General features: G+C 47.5%; 1 protein-coding gene across 2 annotated transcripts in view; it reads right to left on the bottom strand.

The window, feature by feature from the left end:
• The window catches only part of PRKCB (protein kinase C beta), a 210,484-nt gene that overhangs the window by 93,543 nt on the left and 93,622 nt on the right, over positions 1-23,319 (bottom strand). For both annotated transcript variants that reach the window (XM_075318130.1, XM_075318129.1), the window contains exon 3: positions 19,796-19,878. In XM_075318130.1, the coding sequence (XP_075174245.1) occupies positions 19,796-19,878 (83 nt within the window). The remainder of the gene's footprint in view (positions 1-19,795; positions 19,879-23,319) is intronic.

The following is a 23,319-nucleotide window of genomic DNA, read 5'->3' as shown; positions in this document are numbered from 1 at the left end:
CCTGTCAGCATTTACAGTTGACAGGCGGGTGCGTTTATCTGTAATGATTCCACCTGCGGCACTAAAAACACGCTCTGACAAAACGCTAGCAGCAGGGCAGGCCAGGCCTTCCAAGGCGTAGAGAGCCAATTCATGCCACGTGTCCAGCTTGGATACCCAATAATTGTAAGGCACAGAGGAATGTCGGAGTACAGTTGTTCGATCTGCAAGGTACTCCTTCAGCATCTGGGCAAACTTAGGATTTCTTGTGGCACTACCCCGCACCTCAGGGGCTGTGGTACGTGAGGGGCTGAGAAAACTGTCACACATCTTAAAGACTGTTCCCCTACCTCTGGCGGATTGGACTTGTGCCTCTCTCGGCTGTACGCCTCGGTTGTCCACTGATTCATGACCTATGCCGCTAGCGTTTTGTGAGGGGAATGCTTTGCCTACTTCCGTGACTATGGCCTTCTGGAACTGCTGCATTTTGCCTGACCTCTCCGCCTCGGGAATAAGAGACATAAAGTTCTCCTTTTAGCGTGGGTCTAACAGTGTTACCAACCAGTAATGATTGTCGGCCAAGATGTTCTTAACGCGAGGGTCACGAGACAGGCAGCTTACCATAAAGTCAGCCATGTGTGCCAGACTCTTAACAGCCATCACTTCAGTATCCTGACCGACACGATGACTGAACATGCTGTCCTCCTCCTCCTCATCATCTACCCTGTCCTCTGGCCAGCCACGCTGAACCGAGGATATGACTGCATGTCATATCCTCAATTTGGCCAGAGAGTTGCTCCATGTCTTCATCCTCCTCCTCGTCATAGTCCTCCACTGCACGTTGTGATGAGACGAGGCTGGGCTGTGTGTTATCATCACCCACACCCACTACTGTTTCTTGCTGAAACTCATCGCGCTCCGCCTGCAATGCATCATGTTTGTTTTCTGAGCAGAGACCATTTTAGAAGGCAGAGAAGCGGTATGGTGACGCTAATAATGTCGTCATCGCCGCTCACCATCTTGTTGTAGTCCTCAAAGTTTTGGCGGATGGTGCATAGGTCGGACATCCATCTCCACTCCTCAGGTGTTATGTGTGGAGTTTGACCCATTTCCCGACGGCTTAGGTGATGCAGGTACTCAACAACTGCCCTCTTCTGCTCACATATCCTGACCAACATGTGCAGAGTTGAATTCCAACGCGTGGGGACATCACACACCAGTCTGTGTGCCGGAAGATGCAAACGGCGTCTTAAGGCGGCAAGGCCGGCTGAAGCAGTAGGTGACTTTCGAAAATGTGCAGACAGGCGGCGAACCTTTACCAGCAGATCAGACAGCTCTGACTATGACTTTAGAAACCGCTGAACCTCGAGGTTGAGCACATGGGCCAAGCATGGAACATGTGTCAGCTGGCCTCGCCTCAAAGCCGCCACCAGGTTCCGGCCATTGTCACACACCACCTTTCCTGGCTTTAGGTTCAGAGTTGTGAGCCAGTGATCTGCCTGCTGTTTCAGAGCTGTCCACACCTCTTCTGCATTGTGGGGTTTGTCACCTATGCAGATTAGCTTCAGCACTGCCTGTTGCCGCTTCGCCGAGGCAGTGCTGCAGTGCTTCTGTGTCGCCCTGGACAAGCCAGGGGCCACAGAGCACAACACTTAAACACCCCACACTCCCTGCAGGCATATCATAGTCAAAACACAAAATCCTTGTTGCCTTCCCCAGGGGCTGTTGTCCACACCAGGGTGTGGAGCCAGGCGGTTGGTCTCCACCCACCGAGGAGGAGGGAAAACACAGGCAGTGAGAGTTAAGCTAAGGAAGTGGAAGGAGGAAAGTAGTAGAGAGGAGAAAAGTGACAGCAAAGAGCCTGAAGTTGGTCCGGGTGTGTGGCCTGGACAGGACAGCAAGGTTGGCAGGATGTGGTGACCGTCTGCAGTGGAGGCCGATTGGAGTCTGCCGTAAGGACCGTGGACGGGTGGTGACCCGGCCGTACCGGACCGGTATACAAAGCGAAGCCAGCACCATTGGCAGAGGACTTTCGGATCCCGGCAAGGCTTGGTGTCGCCGTGAATTTGCCAAATCCGTTATTGAAGGGGACCTCAGGGTTTCCAAACAGCCAAGTCCAGATAGAAGGCAACCGTACAACCGTGAAGGGGAGACACAGCCACCGGCAAGGGCAACCGTCTCCCAGGGCCAGCGCCTGTGGGCAAAAGGGGCTCCTCCGGCCCATATCCAGGTCAGGGAGCGGGTTACCGTTGGGAAACCATCACTACCAACACTTAACTTCGGTGCAGGGAGAGACAGTCATCACTAACCTGCAGGGAGGAACAACCGCAGCCGTCCGAGTGACCCGTCCATCCAGCCACTTGTTTTACCCTGAACTGTGTCATCATCATTGGGCTGAGTGAGTACCTCCGTGCCGTGCGGCACAGCGCTGCCCCTGCGACCATGCACTTCATCAGGCCCCGCAACCCGCCTGTCATCCATCTCTACCCCATCACCAGGCCCCGGGACAACCAACCCCCCTACCCACGTAGGGGAGAAATAACAACAAAGCTGCTCCCTGTCACAGGCTCCCGGGATCCCCGTCCAGAGCAGCGGTGGTGTCCACACAATCACCACAACCGTGGGTGGCGTCACGGACAATATCCCCAAAACCCAAACCACCCCTTTTCACTCACGGGCGAGTAGCGCCGCTCGAGTCCCCGGGATCCGGCCATCGCTCGAGCCAACGAGCAGCAGCAGCCGTAGAGCTGCGTCAGCCGGACCCGAGCAGTGGGAGAGCGCACCGTCCCCTCCTCCGCCAGCGACACTTACAGCTTGGGACTGGTGTGGAGGGTAAAGTGGATCAGGATGCGCAGGAGGAGGAGGAGGCTGAGGAGCATGACATTCCGGAGCTGTAGAGTGTGTGTGAAACCCTGACTGAGGTAGGGCCTGCAAAACTTGGTGTGTGAAGGACGTGTTCCGTCCCTCGCTCAGACTGGGTCCCAGCTTGCACAATATTAACCCAGTGTGACGTCAACGAGATGTAGCGGCCTTGCCCACATGCACTTGTCCACGTGTCTGTGGTTAGGTGGACTTTGGCTGAAACAGCGTTGTTCCGGGCACGTGTGATGTTTTGTGACACGTGGTTAGTTATGCAATGCGGGGACGGCACACAGGGAGAAATAGTGGCGGCTGTGGACCGAGTAACGTGGGACAGCTGCCACCATCAGTTCGCGGAATGCTTCTGTCTCAACCAGCCTAAAAGGCAACATTTCCAGCGCAAGCAGTCGCGAAATGTTAGCATTTAGAACTGTGGCATGTGGGGTGTTGGCAGTGTATTTGCGCCTGCGCTCAAAGGTTTGCTGAATGGATAACTGAACGTTGCGCTGGGACAAGGACGTGCTTGATGATGGTGTTCTTTCTGCGTAGGCAACTGCAGGTGCAGGAGTGGAGGAGGCTTGTTCGCAGGCAGCATGGACAGGGGATTGGCTCGCATGCACAACCAGCGAAGACGTAGCAGTGACATCAGCAAGCACTGCTCCTCGACTCTGTTGTACTTCCCACAAAGTCGGGTGCTTGGCTGACATGTGCCTGATCATGCTGGTGGTGGTCAGGCTGCTAGTTTTGGTACCCCTGCTGATGCTGGCATGGCAGGTGTTGCAAATGGCCTTTTTAGAATCATCTGGAGCCAACTTAAAAAACTGCCAGTGTCAGAGTTCCTGGTTTTCCAGTTTTCTTTTGAAAGAGCTTGCCCTTTGTTAACATGGAGTTTTCTGTTATGTTGCCCTACTTCCTGTCCATCTGTTTAAAAGCCGCCCCTAAAGCTTAGTCCAGTGCCTGAGTATACTGCTTCCTGTGTGCTCCTGCCCTGCTGCTTTTGGTTCCTGATTGTTATTCGGATCCTCTTGGAAAACAACCGACACCGACTCTGGACTTCATCTGGTATCATCTAGCTGTACCTGGACTCCGTTTGCCGTCTTTGGTCGGAACTTCTGCCCGGTTCCTTCCGTTTAATACCACTCTGGACTCACATCACGTACAGACATTTTTCGACTTACCTATTGCCCTTTTGTGTCCCGGCTGCTGCGCATTTAGGGCTTCTGGGGTGATTGCCAGACAGTCCCTGTATAGGGGTTTGCTGTTGGTGGTCTCCCTGGGGGAGTCCGGTGCGCGGTACCGGGAATTCCCTTTCGCTCAGTCCCTGGAAGGTATTTCCTGTATTTATGTTCTACTGTGTTTTTGTTCCGTTTATGTACATATTTGCTGGTTGCATATTATAAATGTCTTGCACCAAGAACTCGTCTCTGGTTGTCATTGCCCTAACGCAATCGAAATCCTCAATACATACAATAGTATTACAGCCAGACTCGGGAAGACCTAACATTTGTACAGGCACCTTGTGTCGTGTTGTTCCGGGGAACAGTTGACTGACGTCTGCCTGGGGCCACCACTCTGCTTCTTACTGCCTGTTGTGATGCTACGCCTCCCTCCCCCTGTGCACTGCTGTCCTCGCTCTGCATATCCTCCTGCCAGGTTGGGTCAGTTACTGGATCATCCACCACGTCGTCTTCCTCTTCCGCACCCTGCTCCTCCTCCTGACTTCCTGACAATTGTGTCTCATCATCGGCCACCCCTTGTTGAGACACGTTGCCAACTTCGTGAGAACGTGGCTGCTCAAATATTTGTGCATCTGTACATACAATCTCGTCATGGCCCACTTCAACAGGAGCTGGCGAGAGGCCAGAATTTGTGAATGGAAACGTGAACGAACAGCTATTCCGAGTGTCCAAGTGTGGGATCAGTAATGTCCGTGGACGTGTACTCGGCCTGGTGGTAGGAAGGAGGATCAGGTTCTGAAATGTGCGGTGCAGTATCACGGCTACTGACACTTGACCGTGTGGAAGACAGAGTGTTTGTGGTGGTGCCAATCTGACTGGAAGCATTATCCGCTATCCAACTAACAACCTGTTGACACTGGTCTTGGTTCAAGAGGGGTGTACTGCTGCGGTCCCCAAGAATTTGGGACAGGACGTGCGAGCGACTAGATGTGGCCCTTTGTTGTGGCGAAATTAGAGCTTGCACACAACCTCGGTGTCTGCCTGCACCACCATCACGTCCACTTCCTTGTTCGTTGACAACGCCCTTGCGCATTTTGCAATGCTGTGCTGATGTGTATTCACTAGACTTGTGTGTTATATCCAAGTTTGTGCAAAACTCACACAAATGCAGCGGAAAGCTGCCACCAACAGGCACACACGTGCGGTTTTTAAATGCAAGCACGGAGGCACTAAGAACCTAACAGGTCTCTATCCAGGGACAACGTAGAGCCTCCCAATGTTTGGCTTCCCTGCCTAAGGGCTATACTATAATACACCCACTTCCTTCCAATGGGCACTTCAGGTTTACAGGCCTTCATGCACGTCTCTATCCAGGGACAACGTGGAGCCTCCCAATGTTTGGCTTCCCTGCCTAAGGGCTATACTATAATACACCCACTTCCTTCCAATGGGCACTTCAGGTTTACAGGCCTTCATGCACGTCTCTATCCAGGGACAACGTGGAGCCTCCCAATGTTTGGCTTCCCTGCCTAAGGGCTATACTATAATACACCCACTTCCTTCCAATGGGCACTTCAGGTTTACAGGCCTTCATGCACGTCTCTATCCAGGGACAACGTGGAGCCTCCCAATGTTTGGCTTCCCTGCCTAAGGGCTATACTATAATACACCCACTTCCTTCCAATGGGCACTTCAGGTTTACAGGCCTTCATGCACGTCTCTATCCAGGGACAACGTGGAGCCTCCCAATGTTTGGCTTCCCTGCCTAAGGGCTATACTATAATACACCCACTTCCTTCCAATGGGCACTTCAGGTTTACAGGCCTTCATGCACGTCTCTATCCAGGGACAACGTGGAGCCTCCCAATGTTTGGCTTCCCTGCCTAAGGGCTATACTATAATACACCCACTTCCTTCCAATGGGCACTTCAGGTTTACAGGCCTTCATGCACGTCTCTATCCAGGGACAACGTGGAGCCTCCCAATGTTTGGCTTCCCTGCCTAAGGGCTATACTATAATACACCCACTTCCTTCCAATGGGCACTTCAGGTTTACAGGCCTTCATGCACGTCTCTATCCAGGGACAACGTGGAGCCTCCCAATGTTTGGCTTCCCTGCCTAAGGGCTATACTATAATACACCCACTTCCTTCCAATGGGCACTTCAGGTTTACAGGCCTTCATGCACGTCTCTATCCAGGGACAACGTGGAGCCTCCCAATGTTTGGCTTCCCTGCCTAAGGGCTATACTATAATACACCCACTTCCTTCCAATGGGCACTTCAGGTTTACAGGCCTTCATGCACGTCTCTATCCAGGGACAACGTGGAGCCTCCCAATGTTTGGCTTCCCTGCCTAAGGGCTATACTATAATACACCCACTTCCTTCCAATGGGCACTTCAGGTTTACAGGCCTTCATGCACGTCTCTATCCAGGGACAACGTGGAGCCTCCCAATGTTTGGCTTCCCTGCCTAAGGGCTATACTATAATACACCCACTTCCTTCCAATGGGCACTTCAGGTTTACAGGCCTTCATGCACGTCTCTATCCAGGGACAACGTGGAGCCTCCCAATGTTTGGCTTCCCTGCCTAAGGGCTATACTATAATACACCCACTTCCTTCCAATGGGCACTTCAGGTTTACAGGCCTTCATGCACGTCTCTATCCAGGGACAACGTGGAGCCTCCCAATGTTTGGCTTCCCTGCCTAAGGGCTATACTATAATACACCCACTTCCTTCCAATGGGCACTTCAGGTTTACAGGCCTTCATGCACGTCTCTATCCAGGGACAACGTGGAGCCTCCCAATGTTTGGCTTCCCTGCCTAAGGGCTATACTATAATACACCCACTTCCTTCCAATGGGCACTTCAGGTTTACAGGCCTTCATGCACGTCTCTATCCAGGGACAACGTGGAGCCTCCCAATGTTTGGCTTCCCTGCCTAAGGGCTATACTATAATACACCCACTTCCTTCCAATGGGCACTTCAGGTTTACAGGCCTTCATGCACGTCTCTATCCAGGGACAACGTGGAGCCTCCCAATGTTTGGCTTCCCTGCCTAAGGGCTATACTATAATACACCCACTTCCTTCCAATGGGCACTTCAGGTTTACAGGCCTTCATGCACGTCTCTATCCAGGGACAACGTGGAGCCTCCCAATGTTTGGCTTCCCTGCCTAAGGGCTATACTATAATACACCCACTTCCTTCCAATGGGCACTTCAGGTTTACAGGCCCTCATGCACGTCTGTATGCAGGGGCATTGGTGAACCTCACAATTTAGGACTGCCCTGGCAAAGGAAAATACTACAAAGACTCACTTCCTCAAAATGGGCACATTAGACTCAAGAGGCCTTCATGTACGTCTCTTCTCAGGGACATCGGAGTGCCACACAATGTTTTCACGTAAAATCTTTCATGTATTGATCTCAAAAAGTAACATACACCAGCTCTATCTCACTATTGGGTATGTGCCCTTAACATTTCCGCCATGAAAAATCATTTTGGGGTCATTTTGGAAGGTTTTCTGGTGAGTCCGTAAAAATGGCGTAAAACGCGGACAAAATTGTTCACAGCTGTGACTTTTGAGTGATAAATGCTTCAAGGGGTCTTCCCCATGCTGTTGCCATGTCATTTGAGCACTCTTCTGAGACTTTTGTGACATTTTTAGGGTTTCTCCATGCTGCCGGGAGGTCATTTCACAAAAATACTCGGGTCTCCCATAGGATAACATTGGGCTCGTTGCTCGGGCCGAGTACACGAGTATCTTGGGAGGCTCGGCCCGAGCTTCGAGCACCCGAGCTTTTTAGTACTCGCTCATCACTACTAGTTACGAGTACAGAGCACCCGAGCATGGTAGTGCCCACTCATTACTAATTACGAGTACAGAGCACCCGAGCATGGTAGTGCTCACTCATCACTAGTTACGAGTACTGAGCACCTGAGCATGGTAGTGCCCGCTCATCACTAGTTACGAGTACTGAGCACCCGAGCATGGTAGTGCTCGCTCATCACTAGTTACAAGCACCTGAGCATGGTAGTGCCCGCTCATCACTAGTTACGAGTACTGAGCACCCGAGCATGGTAGGCCTCCCTTATCAATAACTATTACTTGTGTCCCCAATGGGAAGAGAGGAGTACTTCCCTGCCAGATCAGCCATCTATTAGCACACCTGCTGTCAGGAGAAGTCAGTGAGCCCCTCATATACATGGCCGCTACTGTCAAAACCATTGGGTTCAGCAGATATTCTTTTGATGTGTGCAAAAGTCTTATGTTCCAAAATATGGAGCGCTGGCGTCTTGCACCATCTTGTCGTCGTCCTCATAAACCCGGCAGCATTGTATCGCGCCGCGTTCCGTTTCCGCCGCCTAATCCAAATTCTTCTACATCTTCGGCAATTCATTCCGTGCTTTGGAGGGATGATCCCCAGCTGTTCCCGCTCCCTTCTCATCTGCAGACTTCGCCGCGCTTTGTACAATTAATTACTCGCTTTGGTTGGGGAGCAAATTACAAGCGACAGCGCCGCCGCCCGCAGCTTGTGCCTCCCTCGATAAGAGCCCGTCTCCATATCCCCATCCTACCTCCCCTAAAACAACTAGACAAGCGCCACTGTTATCACCGAAACGCAGGAGACGACCCGGCACAATTCTCATTAGATTTCACTCTATTGAAAGCCCACAGCCCCGTCCGCTGCCGAATCCTCATAATCCCAGACTCCAAAGCTGCTATTTTTATTCCCGAATCGCCTGCTGGTAATTACACTCTTTACAGCGAGGGAACTCCCCTCCGAGGCCCGGCGACCTCCCCGACCCCCGGCAAAATGGCTAATCATTCCATTTATAACACAATAATGGCTCCTTCCACCACAGAGACCTCAAAATACTCCACAATTTAAAGAGCCACGATTCCAAATCCCGTGACTATGGCAGGCCGGAGACCCCCGACGTGTGACCGCCATTTATTCTGTCAGAAATATATGGCGGCATTATTTATAGGTGACACAGTTATGTGGGCTGTATAGGCCTCACTTATAAATCCCATCCTAAAGAAAAGCTGCCTGTCGCCCCTAGCAACCAATCAGAACTCAGGTTTTATTTTATAAAGTGCTCTGCTGAAATGAAAGCTGCGCTGTGATTGGTTGCTATGGGCAACAAAGACAATATCTCTTGTAAACAGTTGTAATAAACCTGCCTCATATTTTCTTCACCACCAGTAACAGACAACCCGGGGCCTATTCACACTTGTATATTTGGGCACCTCATCCTATTTGTGCCCCCCTAACACTAAAAAATGAACCCACAGTAATCCTTTAAAACAAGCAATGCCTCCTGAAAGAAATAATGACCCCCAAGAGCCCCCTTTTGAAAAACAGCGCCACTCTAGCCCACAGGTTGCGTCTGGTATTGCACCTTTGCTCCATCTAATAAGTGAATGGTGTTCAGCTGCAATACCGCACACAACCTGTAGACAAGGGTGGCGCTGTTTTACTGGGAGGAAGTAAATAAAGTGTTTATGAAGGGAGAGGGGGGTGTCAGGACTTTTGCAATTGTCTCACTCGAGGATGAATGGGACTTATTGGGCCCAGCTGGCAGGGAGAGATGGTACAGAAGGGTTAATGCAATGGGAAATGTCGGAATCCGGCGACTGATTCGCAGAGCGAGCTGCATATTCCGCTGTGCCGCAGCCTTCAAAGCTCCTTAGCGCTTAACTCTTCTAAGAGGCTTCCCAGCTCACAGAGCACATTAAGTATGAATGGCACCAGATTGCACAAGAGCGAGCGAGGCGGCAGACAGAACCGTGCTGCACTGCATCCCACTCCCCCGCAGGGACGCCTCTTCAGAGGGCCGCATCGCTGGTCGGATCAGCAATGGGCGAATGAATAGATAATTTAAAAATGTAGAGAATGAGACCCTGATTCCAGTGATGTGTCACTTACTGAGCTGTTTGCTGTCATTTTGGTAAAATCAATGTTTTCTCTGCAGATCTCGCAGTTATACAGAGCTCATTAATATGCTGGACTACCTGCAGCACCCCAAGTAGTCCTGTAATGATAATCTACTGCTGATTAACCAGTGATTTTATTACAACTATACTAAGCAGCCCAGTAAGTGACATCACTGGAATCAGGGTCTCTGCCCCTACATAATGCTGCTCTCAGATTAGGTGGCAAAAACCTGGTGACATAGTTCCTTTAAGCTTCATCCCTTTGGTGGTCCACCCCGTTATACTTTCATGAAGGACCCTTACACTTCACTCCCTAAAGGCAATTAGCCCCAACCGTACACTAGTAAACCCCTCCCCGGCCCTCACCTTCCGCCTCTCTAATGTGTAGGGTTGAGATTACGCCTCCGGTTACACGGCTTGCCCTCTCGCTGTAACCCAAGTTGCATTTTCTTGCCAGTCTGTGATAATGTTACGTCTTCATCGCTCCCCTGTGTCAGGCCGCTCACCACAGGTCTCCATTAAGTAAATGACCTTGCAGTAGAGATTAAGATGACAATGTTCGTGATTAAAGACCCGTTTGCATGCCGCCATGACAAGCCCTTCATCACAAGCCATTGCAGGATTACATATAGAAAATTCCTGATGTGTTGCAGTATTTTACCACAACCAAAGTTGTGCAAATGAAGGTCTAGGCCTCTCATACAGAGCTGCACTCACTGTGTACATACATTACTGATGCTGAGCTACCTCCTGCATTATCCTCCAGAGCTGCACTCACTATTCTGTTGGTGCACTCACTGTGTACATACTATAGTGAGTGCAGCTCTGGAGGATAATACAGGAAGTAGCTCAGGATCAGTATTCTGCTGGTGCAGTCACTGTGTACATACATTACTGATCCTTAGTTACCGCCTGTATTAACCTCCAGAGCTGCACCCACTATTCTGCTGGTGCAGTCACTGTATAAATACATTACTTATCCTGTACTGACCCTGAGTTACCGCCTGTATTATACTCCAGAGCTGCACTCACTGTTCTGCTGGTGCAGTCACTGTGTACATACACTAGAGCTGCACTCACTATTCTGCTGGTGCAGTCACTGTGTACATACATTACATTACTGATCCTGAGTTACAAGCTGTATTATACTCCAGAGCTGCGCTGCATTCTAGTTGATGTCCATAGGCCGCAGTCTTCTGTAGACTGGATCTCAAGTCCTATAGCTTTTAATTGCTGACCACTAGAATCTGATAATCCTGCTATGATTCCCTCTTGTAAATCTGCAGCTCTGAAAAACTACAACTCCCATCATGCCCTGACAGCCTGAGGATATAATGACATGCTGGAGATTGCAGTTGCGCAACATTTAGGAAAGCGCTGCAGTACCCAGCCTCAGCCACTAGAGGGAGGACAATGTTAAAGTAGATCTGTCACAAGATATCACAGTACAGACTATATACATTATTCCATAGTTCTCTACCGTGTGATCCTTAGAGAGTTTTTCTGCTTAATATTAAACATTTATCCAGATCACATATACAAAGTGTAGTTCCTGCATCCATCCTACAGAGGGCAGCAGATGTGGCCGCACTTCTCTATGAAGGAGACTATGGGGAGGATTTTCTGCTGTGTCTTGATATTGTAGGGGCCCGAGGTCATTACAAACAGTCTACAAGACTCAACTTAAGACACCACGTCAGATGAAGAAATCAGTCGATAGAGACACAGAACATATGTAGAGCCGCCACCAGCTGCCAGCCGAAAATAAAGGACGGAAATGTGAAAATGTTATCCGGTGCTTAGAAGTGATACCATCACAGCCCCCCAAAAATTATCACAGCTACCAGACCCCCCCCCCCAATAAATTCCATCTTATCCGACACCCCCAACAATCACAGTTTTCTAGTCCCCGAAAAAAGTAAATAAAAAAAATAACAGCTTGAGCCACTTTACCAACCCCCCTTCCCAATATTCAGAGCTTATCAGGCCCTCACCCAATAATCACAGTTTAACAGACACCCCCAGTAAATCACAGCTCTTCAAACCCTTCCAGCTTATCGAACCTCCCCCCAATAATCACAGCTTACCAGCCCCTTCCCCCAATAATCACAGCTTACCAGCCCCTTCCCCCAATAATCACAACTCATCAGTACCCCACTAATAATTACAGCTCATCAGGCCCCCACTATTACAGCTCATCAGGCCCCCACTAATAAGTACAGGTTACCAAAACCCCCCCTGCAATAATCAGTTTACCAAGCCCCCCAATAATCACTGCATACTGAACCCCCCCAATAATCACAGCATACTGAACCCCCCCAATAATCACAGCATACTGAACCCCCCCAATAATCACAGCATACTGAACCCCCCATAATCACAGCTTACCAGACCCCCCCATAATCACAGCTTACCAGCCCCCCCATAGTCACAGCTTACCAGACCCCCCCATAGTCACAGCTTACCAGACCCCCCCATAGTCACAGCTTACCAGACCCCCCCCAGTCACAGCTCATCAGACCCCCCATAATCACAGCTTGCCAGACACCCCCAATAGTCCCAACTTCCTGAACCCCCCAATAATCACAGCTTATCAGACCCCCCCATAATCAGTTTACCTGAGTTCCTCAATCATAAGTTAACAAGCCCACCCCATAATCACAGCTTACCAGACACTCCCAATAGTCACAGCCTACCGAACCCCCTTCCCCCCCCAATAGGCAGAGCTCATCAGACCCCTACTAATAGTCACATTGTATCAGACACCCCCCCAGTAATCACAGCTGATCCGCCCCCCCAATAATCACAGCCTATAAGCCCCCACCTTCCCCCATTAATCATAGCTGATCAGCCCCCACCTTCCCCCAATAATCACAGCTCATCAGCCCCCACCTTCCCCCAATAATCACAGCTGATCAGCCCCCACCTTCCCCCAATAATCACAGCTGATCAGCCCCCACCTTCCCCCAATAATCACAGCTGATCAGCCCCCACCTTCCCCCAATAATTACAGCTGATCAGCCCCCACCTTCCCCCAATAATCACAGCTCATCATCCCCCACCTTCCCCATTAATCACAGCTCATCAGCCCCCACCTTCCCCCAATAATCACAGCTCATCAGCCCCCACCTTCCCCCAATAATCACAGCTGATCAGCCCCCACCTTCCCCCAATAATCACAGCTGATCAGCCCCCACCTTCCCCCAATAATCACAGCTGATCAGCCCCCACCTTCCCCCAATAATCACAGCTGATCAGCCCCCACCTTCCCCCAATAATCATAGCTTAGCAGACACGCCCAAGTCACAGCTTACCGAACACCCCCAATAGCCACGGTTCATCAGATCCCCATTAATAGTCACAAATTATCAGACTCTCCCCAATAATCACAGCTTAGTAGCCCCCTCTCCAAAGGTAACAGCTTACCAAACCCCTCAATAATCACAGCTTCCGCACCCCCACCCAATAATGACAGTGTACCGGTCTTCCCCAATAGAGATTGGTAAATGGTATCTATTCGTGTTCGGATGATTCTATTCCAGTATTCGTCCCTCGGGTTCTCCACTGATTTGCATTGGGTTTGTTTTCGTGACCGGAATAGAACTTTGGGATTCGTTACGAATTATCCAGAACACGTATCGTCACTATTCACTCATCACTGTTCCCCAACAATCGCAGTTTTCTAGACCTCCCCAACGCACGATCCATCATCCAGAGCTGTATATCCATATTACCAGAGGCCGAATCTACGCTCATCCTCCTCAGCGCCCGGGGTGCACAAACATTTGAAAATAAATCTCGCCATGTACAAGGATGAACTCAGCCGGTGGGATTGAAGCATTCCTGATGGCCTTGGCTCCTCGGCATGCATCCATGCACGTTGTAAATGTGCTGTAATGTGTATTTCATGCGTTCCTCATTGGATCCTTTAATAAAATACTTAAAAGGGACTATTAAAAAAAAATTATATATGGCTCCTTGCATTAAAACAAACAGCGCCACATCTTTTCACAGGTGTTGTGCGGTATTACAACTTAGCCCAATTTAATGCAAGGCCAGACAACCCATGGTCAGGGGATTAAGAAAACCGGTAGGGATTATTTTCTAATTAGGGACAATCCCTTTAAATAAAATTAATTAATGTATTTTAATTAGGAAGACCACTTTATATTAGACCATATATAAGATGCCCTAATATTAGAAGATCTAGTAAACGACCTGAAATAGTCATTAAAATGTCTCCTATACACACGGATCATAGAAATCTTGGGATTGGATTCCGATCGATCAGCTATTATCTCTTTTATAAAGTTTCCCTGCAGCACCTCCACAGGTGAAATGAGGCATTACACCACCAAAAATGAATAAAATATATAGAAATCCCCCAATTTTCAGAGAAGAAAACACCATTGTGAAATGTTCTGACCGAAATTGCAAAATGTCCCGTCAGTCAGTGGCGGCTGCATATAAACACCCACATTTATGAAGCATCTGCCATAGATTTAAAATATGGCAAAAATAAAATAAGCCCCCCTCTGTTACTGTCCTGTCCCTCAAGGTTATAAAAAAAATTTGCTGAAACAACTTCACGACCGGCCGATTTTTCGCTTGTCATTTTTTTTTCGCCATTCTTCTTCCAAGACACGTAACTTAATTTTTTTTAGTCAATATGGTCATGTGAGGGCTCATATTTTACGGAACGAGCTGTACTTTTAAATTAAACCATAAGTTATACCATATACTGTACTGGAAAAAGGCAAAAAAATTCCAAATGCGGAAAAATTGCAAAAAAAGTGCGATAGCACTATTGTTTTTGAGATATTTTATTCGCCATGTTCACTATATGGTAAAACTGATGTGTGGGTGTGATGCCTCAGGACAGTGCAAGTTCATAGACACCAAACATGAATAGATTTACCTTTATCTAAAAGGTAAAAAAAAAAAAGAATCAGAAGTTTATCCGAAAAAAGTGGCGCACGTTTTACGCCATATTCCGTGATCCGTAGCGTTGTCATTTTTTGGGCTCTATGGCTCAGTGACGGCTTATTTTTGCGTTTCAGGATGACATTTTTAATGCTACCATTTTTGCGCAGATGCTACGTTTTGATCGCCTGTTATTGCATTTAGCGCAAAATTTGTGGCGACCAAAAAACGTAATTTTGGAGTTTGGATTTTTTTGCCGCTACACTCTTTACCGATCAGATTAATTGATTTTATATTTTGATAGATCGGGCATTTCTGATCGCGGCGATACCAAATGTGTGTATATTTTTTATTTTTTTTAACCCTTTAATTCTCAATGGGGCGAAAGGGGGTGGATTTGAACTTTTAGGTATTTTTATTTATCTTTAATTTTTTAAAACTTTTTTTTAATTTTTTTTTATTTTACTAGTCCCCCTAGGGGACTATATGCATCAGTAATCCGATCTCTCTGCCATATCTGCTGATCACAGCTACAGATCTGTGAAGAGCAGATATACTCGTTTCATGTCTCACCCAGCTCTCGGCCAGGTGAAACTGAAAGTACTTCATGTGAGCTACAGGAGTCATCACATGAACCTGTGCTACTTTGACAACCACCGGAAGTCACATGATCACGTCACGTGACTTCCGGTATTGGCCGGTAAGTAAATGTTTACCGCCAATGCTATTATAATGGCGCTGTCGCATATTGACAGCGCCATTTAAGGGGTTAAATGGCACAGCCAGATAACAATTCTGCTCGTACCTAGCAGGCACACATCTCAGCTGTGAAAATCAGCTGAGATGTGTGCCGATCGCTGCAAACTGCCGGCGGCAGACCGTGGGCAGTAACATTATCACCGCTAGGATGTAATATTACTGCCTGCGGTCGTTAAGGGGCTAAAATACCTGTTAGGGCAACTTATATATGGTGTTATAAAAAGGGGTCTGTCAGCTCAAAGATTTGCTCAGATTCCCTTTTGAAAAAGTCCCACGTAGCTCATTGGGGTCTGAAGAGCGTGCCCCAAACTCCTGCAAACTGAACGAGAAAATTCATGGTCATATGACCCTTCAGGGATGAAGTTTTGGTAAAAACTCAAAAGAAAACACTGTATTTAGCCTACTGCAGGCTCTGCGGGGGCGGAGCTTGGCACAATTGCTGAGTGTCAGGCCCCGCCTCCGAGGTTCTACTCTAGGCATAATGCAGTGTTTCAGGGTTTTTTTTGGTCAATTTCTTTAGGTTATACTTGTGAGTAGCTGCTCATTTACGTACAGTGTCTGTAAACTGGTGAAGTGGAGGAATATTCCATGGCTAGATGGCAACGGTGTCTGAAGCATACTGCAATGCTTCCAGTGTGAAGATGCAGATATGTACCATGCACCTGAAAGAACCATCATTAGACAGTCATGCAGCAGCAGAGAAATCTCACGTGTCCATCGCTCCACTGACCTTGCAAGCCTAATAAGAATGAGCGACACCAGTAGGTAAGAATAAATATCAATGATAAAATATGCAAAGTACAAGGCGATCAGTTTCCATCCACTATCGGGCTGACTGCGCTCTAATCCCATTACCACAATAGGCGTATAGTGATTTTTTTCACAATTTCTTACCGCGGCCGCGAAAATCTGGTGCATTTCTGACGAACATGATTCAATCATTTCAACATCCTTATATACATGTGCACAAATACACATAGCCTGCATGTGATTTATCCACAGGGTCACCATTACTGAGGATTTCATATAAAGCACCATCCACAATGTCATACGCAAAACATGAGAACGGGTCTAAAAACCGCATTCAAGCATTTCAATTATAGACGCCTCCTCATTGGACAAAGAGGTGGTCTACACTTTTGAGCTTCAGAGCCCAAAACGTCTCATAACAAGCGACTCTTGCTTTCATGACCAGTCACACATTTATAGATGACCAATTATTTACCTAAAAAAAAATAATTAAAAAGTTAACTGCCTTGTCAAAATCCCTTAACTTCCCCGACTCTGCTACTCTTTTCAGTTTTATGCTACGTCGCTCCATTGCAGAGATATTCACATTTGTTCCTTCTGGAGCACAATATGTGAAATCTCTTGCAGACTAACTGGGTGCTCAGAGTCCTCTCTGGGGGCGTGTGCTTTCACCTCTCCCTCCCAGAGACTGCCAATCACAGCACAGCAGCGGCCAAGACCAATAGATCAGCTACCAGCTGTGATTGGCCATTTCAAAAAGGGAGGGGGAGAAAGAACACGCCCCCAGAGAAGACTCTGAAGAAACACCCAGTCTGGAGGAGATTTCACATACTGTGCTCCAAAAGCAACAAATGTGAATATCTCTGCAAAGGAGCAACGTAGTAGAAAACGGAAAAGAGCGGCAGAATCAGGGCAGGTCAGGGAATCTTTATAAGTTATTTAAGTTAATTTTTTATTTTAAAACAAATGATAGGTCTTTGTGGCCACTAGCCAGGCAAAGGTGGGGAGATATCTGTGGTGTAGCCAGCTGCACCCTTAACATGTGTTCTATATATATGTGTGTGTGAATAATGTGTATATGTGCGTAGGTGTATGTATGTATGTGTGTATGTATGTGTGTATGTATGTGTTTAGGTGTATGTAGACGCATGTGTGTAGGTACATGTGTGTAGATGCATGTAAGTTCATGTGTGTAGGTGCATGTGTGTAGGTGCATGTAAGTGCATGTGTGTAGGTGCATGTGTGTAGGTGCATGTAAGTGCATGTGTGTAGGTGCATGTAAGTGCATGTGTGTAGGTGCATGTGTGTAGGTGCATGTGTGTAGGTGCATGTGTGTAGGTGCATGTGTGTAGGTGCATGTGTGTAGGTGCATGTGTGTAGGTGCATGTGTGTAGGTGCATGTGTGTAGGTGCATGTGTGTAGGTGCATGTGTGTAGGTGCATGTAGGTGCCTGTGTGTAGGTGCATGTAAGTGCATGTGTGTAGGTGCTTGTGTGTAGGTGCATGTAAGTGCATGTGTGTAGATGCATGTAAGTGCATGTGAGTAGGTGCCTGTGAGTGCATGTGTGTAGGTGCATGTAAGTGTGTGTAGGTGCATGTAAGTGCATGTAGGTGCATGTGAGTAGGTGCATGTGAGTAGGTGCATGTAAGTGCATGTGTGTAGGTGCATGTAAGTGCATGTGTGTAGGTGCATGTAGGTGCATGTGAGTAGGTGCATGTGAGTAGGTGCATGTGTGTAGGTGCATGTGTGTAGGTGCATGTGAGTAAGTGCATGTAAGTGCATGTGTATAGGTGCATGTAAGTGCATGTGTGTAGGTGCATGTAAGTGCATGTGTGTAGGTGCATGTAAGTGCATGTGTGTAGGTGCATGTAAGTGCATGTGTGTAGGTGCATGTAAGTGCATGTGTGTAGGTGCATGTGTGTAGATGCATGTGAGTAGATGCATGTGAGTGCATGTGTGTAGGTGCATGCGAGTGCATGTGTGTAGGTGCATGCGAGTGCATGTGTGTAGGTGCATGCAAGTGCATGTGTGTAGGTGCATGCAAGTGCATGTGTGTAGGTGCATGCAAGTGCATGTGTGTAGGTGCATGCAAGTGCATGTGTGTAGGTGCATGCAAGTGCATGTGTGTAGGTGCATGTGTGTAGATGCATGTGTGTAGGTGCATGTGTGTAGGTGCATGTGAGTAGGTGCATGTGTGTAGGTGCATGTGAGTAGGTGCATGTGAGTAAGTGCATGTAAGTGCATGTGTGTAGGTGCATGTAAGTGCATGTGTGTAGGTGCATGCAAGTGCATGTGTGTAGGTGCATGTAAGTGCATGTGTGTAGGTGCATGTAAGTGCATGTGTGTAGGTGCATGTAAGTGCATGTGTGTAGGTGCATGTAAGTGCATGTGTGTAGGTGCATGTGTGTAGATGCATGTGTGTAGGTGCATGTAAGTGCATGTGTGTAGATGCATGTGAGTAGATGCATGTGAGTGCATGTGTGTAGGTGCATGCAAGTGCATGTGTGTAGGTGCATGCAAGTGCATGTGTGTAGGTGCATGCAAGTGCATGTGTGTAGGTGCATGTGTGTAGGTGCATGTGTGTAGGTGCATGTGTGTAGGTGCATGTGTGTAGGTGCATGTAAGTGCATGTGTGTAGATGCATGTGTGTAGATGCATGTGAGTAGATGCATGTGAGTAAGTGCATGTAAGTGCATGTGTGTAGGTGCATGTAAGTGCATGTGTGTAGGTGCATGTAAGTGCATGTGTGTAGGTGCATGTAAGTGCATGTGTGTAGGTGCATGTAAGTGCATGTGTGTAGGTGCATGTAAGTGCATGTGTGTAGATGCATGTGAGTAAGTGCATGTGAGTAGGTGCATGTGTGTAAGTGCATGTGAGTAGGTGCATATAGATGCATGTGTGTAGGCACATTATGTGTGCGCATGTGTGTGTATGTGTATATGGGGCTTTAAAGAATCAGGGCCTCCGGGACCCTAGCAAAAATGTTATGAAAAATTGAGGTTATTTTATCAGCTCAAAAAGCCCCCCGCACCAATTCACGTCCATCCATCATCTCGCGGCCGTAGTTGTGCAATGTGCAATTTTCGGGCTTAATATAGAAATGTAATCATTACTGTGTAAGCATATGCCGGAGCGTCTGTCTATCAGGATGTTTTCCATCTCTCTGACGACTCGCATTTTGGAAGCGGTTCAACTTGGACTAATTTCATGCAACGCTCTCGAGTACTATAAAGATCCCATTCAGAAGTGCTGGCTCGGCCCCTCATGCGGTGTTAAAAAAAAAAAAAAAAAAAAAAACAAAAAAAAAACAATTTAATCCAACATTCCGTAATCCAGAACATCTGATAATCTGGCACTGGGTTACTATTGACGGCAAAAGTTTTGATTACTTTACTCACATCAGATGCGGGTCCTTTGTCGGCACCGGGACAGGAGAACGTGACAAATTCATGGCAGCGTTTGTGCACCACGAAGCAGCAAACTGGAAAAGAAAAGAGAAGCATTTGTAAATTCAATTATGCTATTGTCCTCGGTTATCACCCATTAGAGATAGAGACAAGCTGGCCAATCAAAAGTGAATGCTAGTGAATAGGGGGTGGTTTCCAGGGCAAGGAAGACGGACCTGGCTGCTGCACCCGGATCCATCTCTAGGGTATCTGACACATTTATGCAATTTGTCTGCATTCTCATAGACTTTGCTGGGGAACGAAATGCATGCAATTGCACCAAAAACTGCACTGTGGGCACAGGGCCTTAGTCGACCCCGGACATTTAGGCCATAAGCCCCATAAACCTGGCAAGACGCAGCCGCTGCTCTCCGGTCATCTCCTCTTCTAGAATTGGAAGAGATCAGTGCCAAGGCTTCGTTACTATCACAGCAGGACACTACAAGGGGTCGTCTGTGAATTTTGAGTTAACTTCTATGGGTGGGGGTCCAATTCAGGACCCTCAGATTTTAGCTTAAAGAAGCCATAAGAGAGCCATTTGCCCTGGAGGACCCAGCATGGCTGATTTCAATGAGAACCGTGTAATACTTCACTTGTCCTGCGGGGTTGCTGTAGGGAAACTGAAGCAGGATACCCTGTGATCAGTCTATAGTTGCGGATCATTTAGTGCCCAGCCCCTTTAAATCTGAGATTTTTTATTCCGAGACCATGAGTAAAAATAAAAAACGATGGCAATTAGAGCTCATGAAAGCCACAAAGTACTGAAAAAGTACATATACAGTTTTAATGGCAAGAACCTTTTACGAAATAATGGCTTTTAAGTCCAGGTTAGTCAGGTCAGGGGCAGACAATAGCGGTCTGCCCACAGCGGGTAGTGATACCCTTTATTAGCAGAGTGCCCTCCGCACTTGACCCCCGGTCGCCGCTCACCTGCTGCCTGAATTCATTACCATTTTGTTGATTTTTTCAGCCTGACTGGCACAGAATGGACCTCTTAGAAGCCGGCCGCCCCCCGCTCCAGCTCACGTTACACCTTTTCCTTGCGACCCTTTGAGGTTCCATTTCAGACTTAATAATTGAACACAGCATTAAATATACATCTAGCCGTCACCTCCCAGCCTCTCGGGGGCACCTGGCACCGTCCTCGGCCGCGCCGCCGCAGCCCGAGCTGCATGGGGAGATTAATATTTGCATCCCGACAGGAGGCTACAGCTTTATCACACAATGCTGGCAATGGTGGGAAAAGCTTTCAGGGATTTAGGGGTCCGTCTGGCAATGCAAACATCAGCACTGCCAAGGTACATTAACTGACAAGTGAGCAAGTAAAAAGTTACGAGCTTCTAGGTTCTCTCAGGTGGCCGCCATTACAGCTTACCTAGGGCCCTGAACCTCAAAATGGCCCAATGGTGCCGTTATATTGACTAAATTTAAACATCACAATTGGGTTCACTCCTCTCAAATTAATCTGAACCCCCCCCAAATTAATTGCAACACATCTTACCCCCACCTTTTTTTTTTTTTTTTTTTACTCTCAGGGCCTCTTTAGCACACGTAGGTATAACCCCATCCTGGTATATGTGTCGCCATCCTGATAGATATATGTGGATATATATATATATGTGTGTGTGTGTGTGTGTGTGTGTGTGTGTGTGTGTGTGTGTGTGTGTGTGTGTGTGTGTGTGTGTATGTATGTATGTATGTATGTATATATGTATATATGTATATATGTATATATGTATATATGTATATATGTATATATGTATATATGTATATATGTATATATGTATATATGTATATATGTATATATATATATATATATATATATATATATATATATATATATATATATATATATATATATATATATATATATATATATACACATATATATATACATATACATATATACACACACACACACACACACATATATCTATCTCTAGGTCTCCCCATCCTGGTGTGCATAGGTCCCCATCCTGGTGTGCATAGGTCCCCATCCTGGTGTGCATAGGTCCCCATCCTGGTGTGCATAGGTCCCCATCCTGGTGTGCATAGGTCCCCATCCTGGTGTGCATAGGTCCCCATCCTGGTGTGCATAGGTCCCCATCCTGGTGTGCATAGGTCCCCATCCTGGTGTGCATAGGTCCCCATCCTGGTGTGCATAGGTCCCCATCCTGGTGTGCATAGGTCCCCATCCTGGTATGCATAGGTCCCCATCCTGGTATGCATAGGTCCCCATCCTGGTATGCATAGGTCCCCATCCTGGTATGCATAGGTCCCCATCCTGGTGTACATAGGTCCCCATCCTGGTGTACATAGGTCCCTATCCTGGTGTACATAGGTCCCCATACTGGTATATATATATGTCCCCATCCTGGTAATACAACAAAATCATGCACCAGGACCCAGTGCGGCGGTGACCAGGGGGAAAGGGGGTAAGGAACGGCAGCCTTCAGATGGCGCAGCTATGGCATGGAGGGATAGGCATGTAAAAATACAATGTGTTTCTAGCAATGAAGAGAGACAGCACCAAAGTGAATATACCCAGAATTTAAAGGAAATCCGTCACCAGGTTTTTGTCACCTTATCTGAGAGCAGCATAATGTAGGGGCAGAGACCCTGATTCCAGCAATGTGTCACTTACTGAGCTGATTAGTGTAGTTTTGGTAAAATCGCTGATTAATCAGCAAGAGATTATCATTACAGGACTACTTGGTGCTGCAGGTAGTCCAGCACATTCATGAGCTCCATATAACTGCTAGATCCGCAGCAGAAAAGCAGTGATTTTATCAAAATGACAGCAAACAGCCCAGTAAGTGACACACCACTGGAATCAGGGTCTCTGCCTTTATATTATGCTCTCAGATGGGGGTGCAAAAAACCTAGTGACAGATTCCCTTTAAGGGAACATGTCATAAAAGAATCACCTATTGCTTAAATCAGGTTCTTGGGTTTCTTTTTTCCCCATATCACGATCTGTATTAATAAAACTATATAGAAATCATTTTTACACTGGCAACGTTTTTTGGGTTTTTTTTTGTTTTGGTGTGAGGGGTAGTTGTGGGGGGAGGATATTGGTTAAGTTACACGCACATTAGCAGCAATGGATGGCTCCCGACTGTATTGAAGCAACTAATGAGCCTGAGAAGGTTAAAAGGGAGATGTAATGTCACCTAATGAGGCAGTTGGCTCATGTGTTATATATTGTGCATAGAGATGCCAGTCACTGTAATCCTGCCAGTGATGATAATGAGACTGCTGAAAAGTCATCCTGAAAAGACGAAGTGCAAGTCTAAAAACAGCCCAAGTGGTCAGTGTGAAAATCGTGAGATTGTTAAAATTAGTAATGAGAAAAAATTTAGAACATAGGCCATTTTCGGATAACGCAGTCCCTTTAAAGTTATTGATCAGGTGGCACAGGTGGTCAGATCTAATTGGTCTCCCTGACAATAAAGTACCTGAGAAAAAGGGGTCTC

The sequence above is a fragment of the Anomaloglossus baeobatrachus genome, chromosome 7, assembly GCF_048569485.1.
Source record: "Anomaloglossus baeobatrachus isolate aAnoBae1 chromosome 7, aAnoBae1.hap1, whole genome shotgun sequence".
NCBI classification, from domain to species: Eukaryota; Metazoa; Chordata; class Amphibia; order Anura; family Aromobatidae; genus Anomaloglossus; species Anomaloglossus baeobatrachus.
This window is presented reverse-complemented; position numbering and strand designations above follow the sequence as displayed.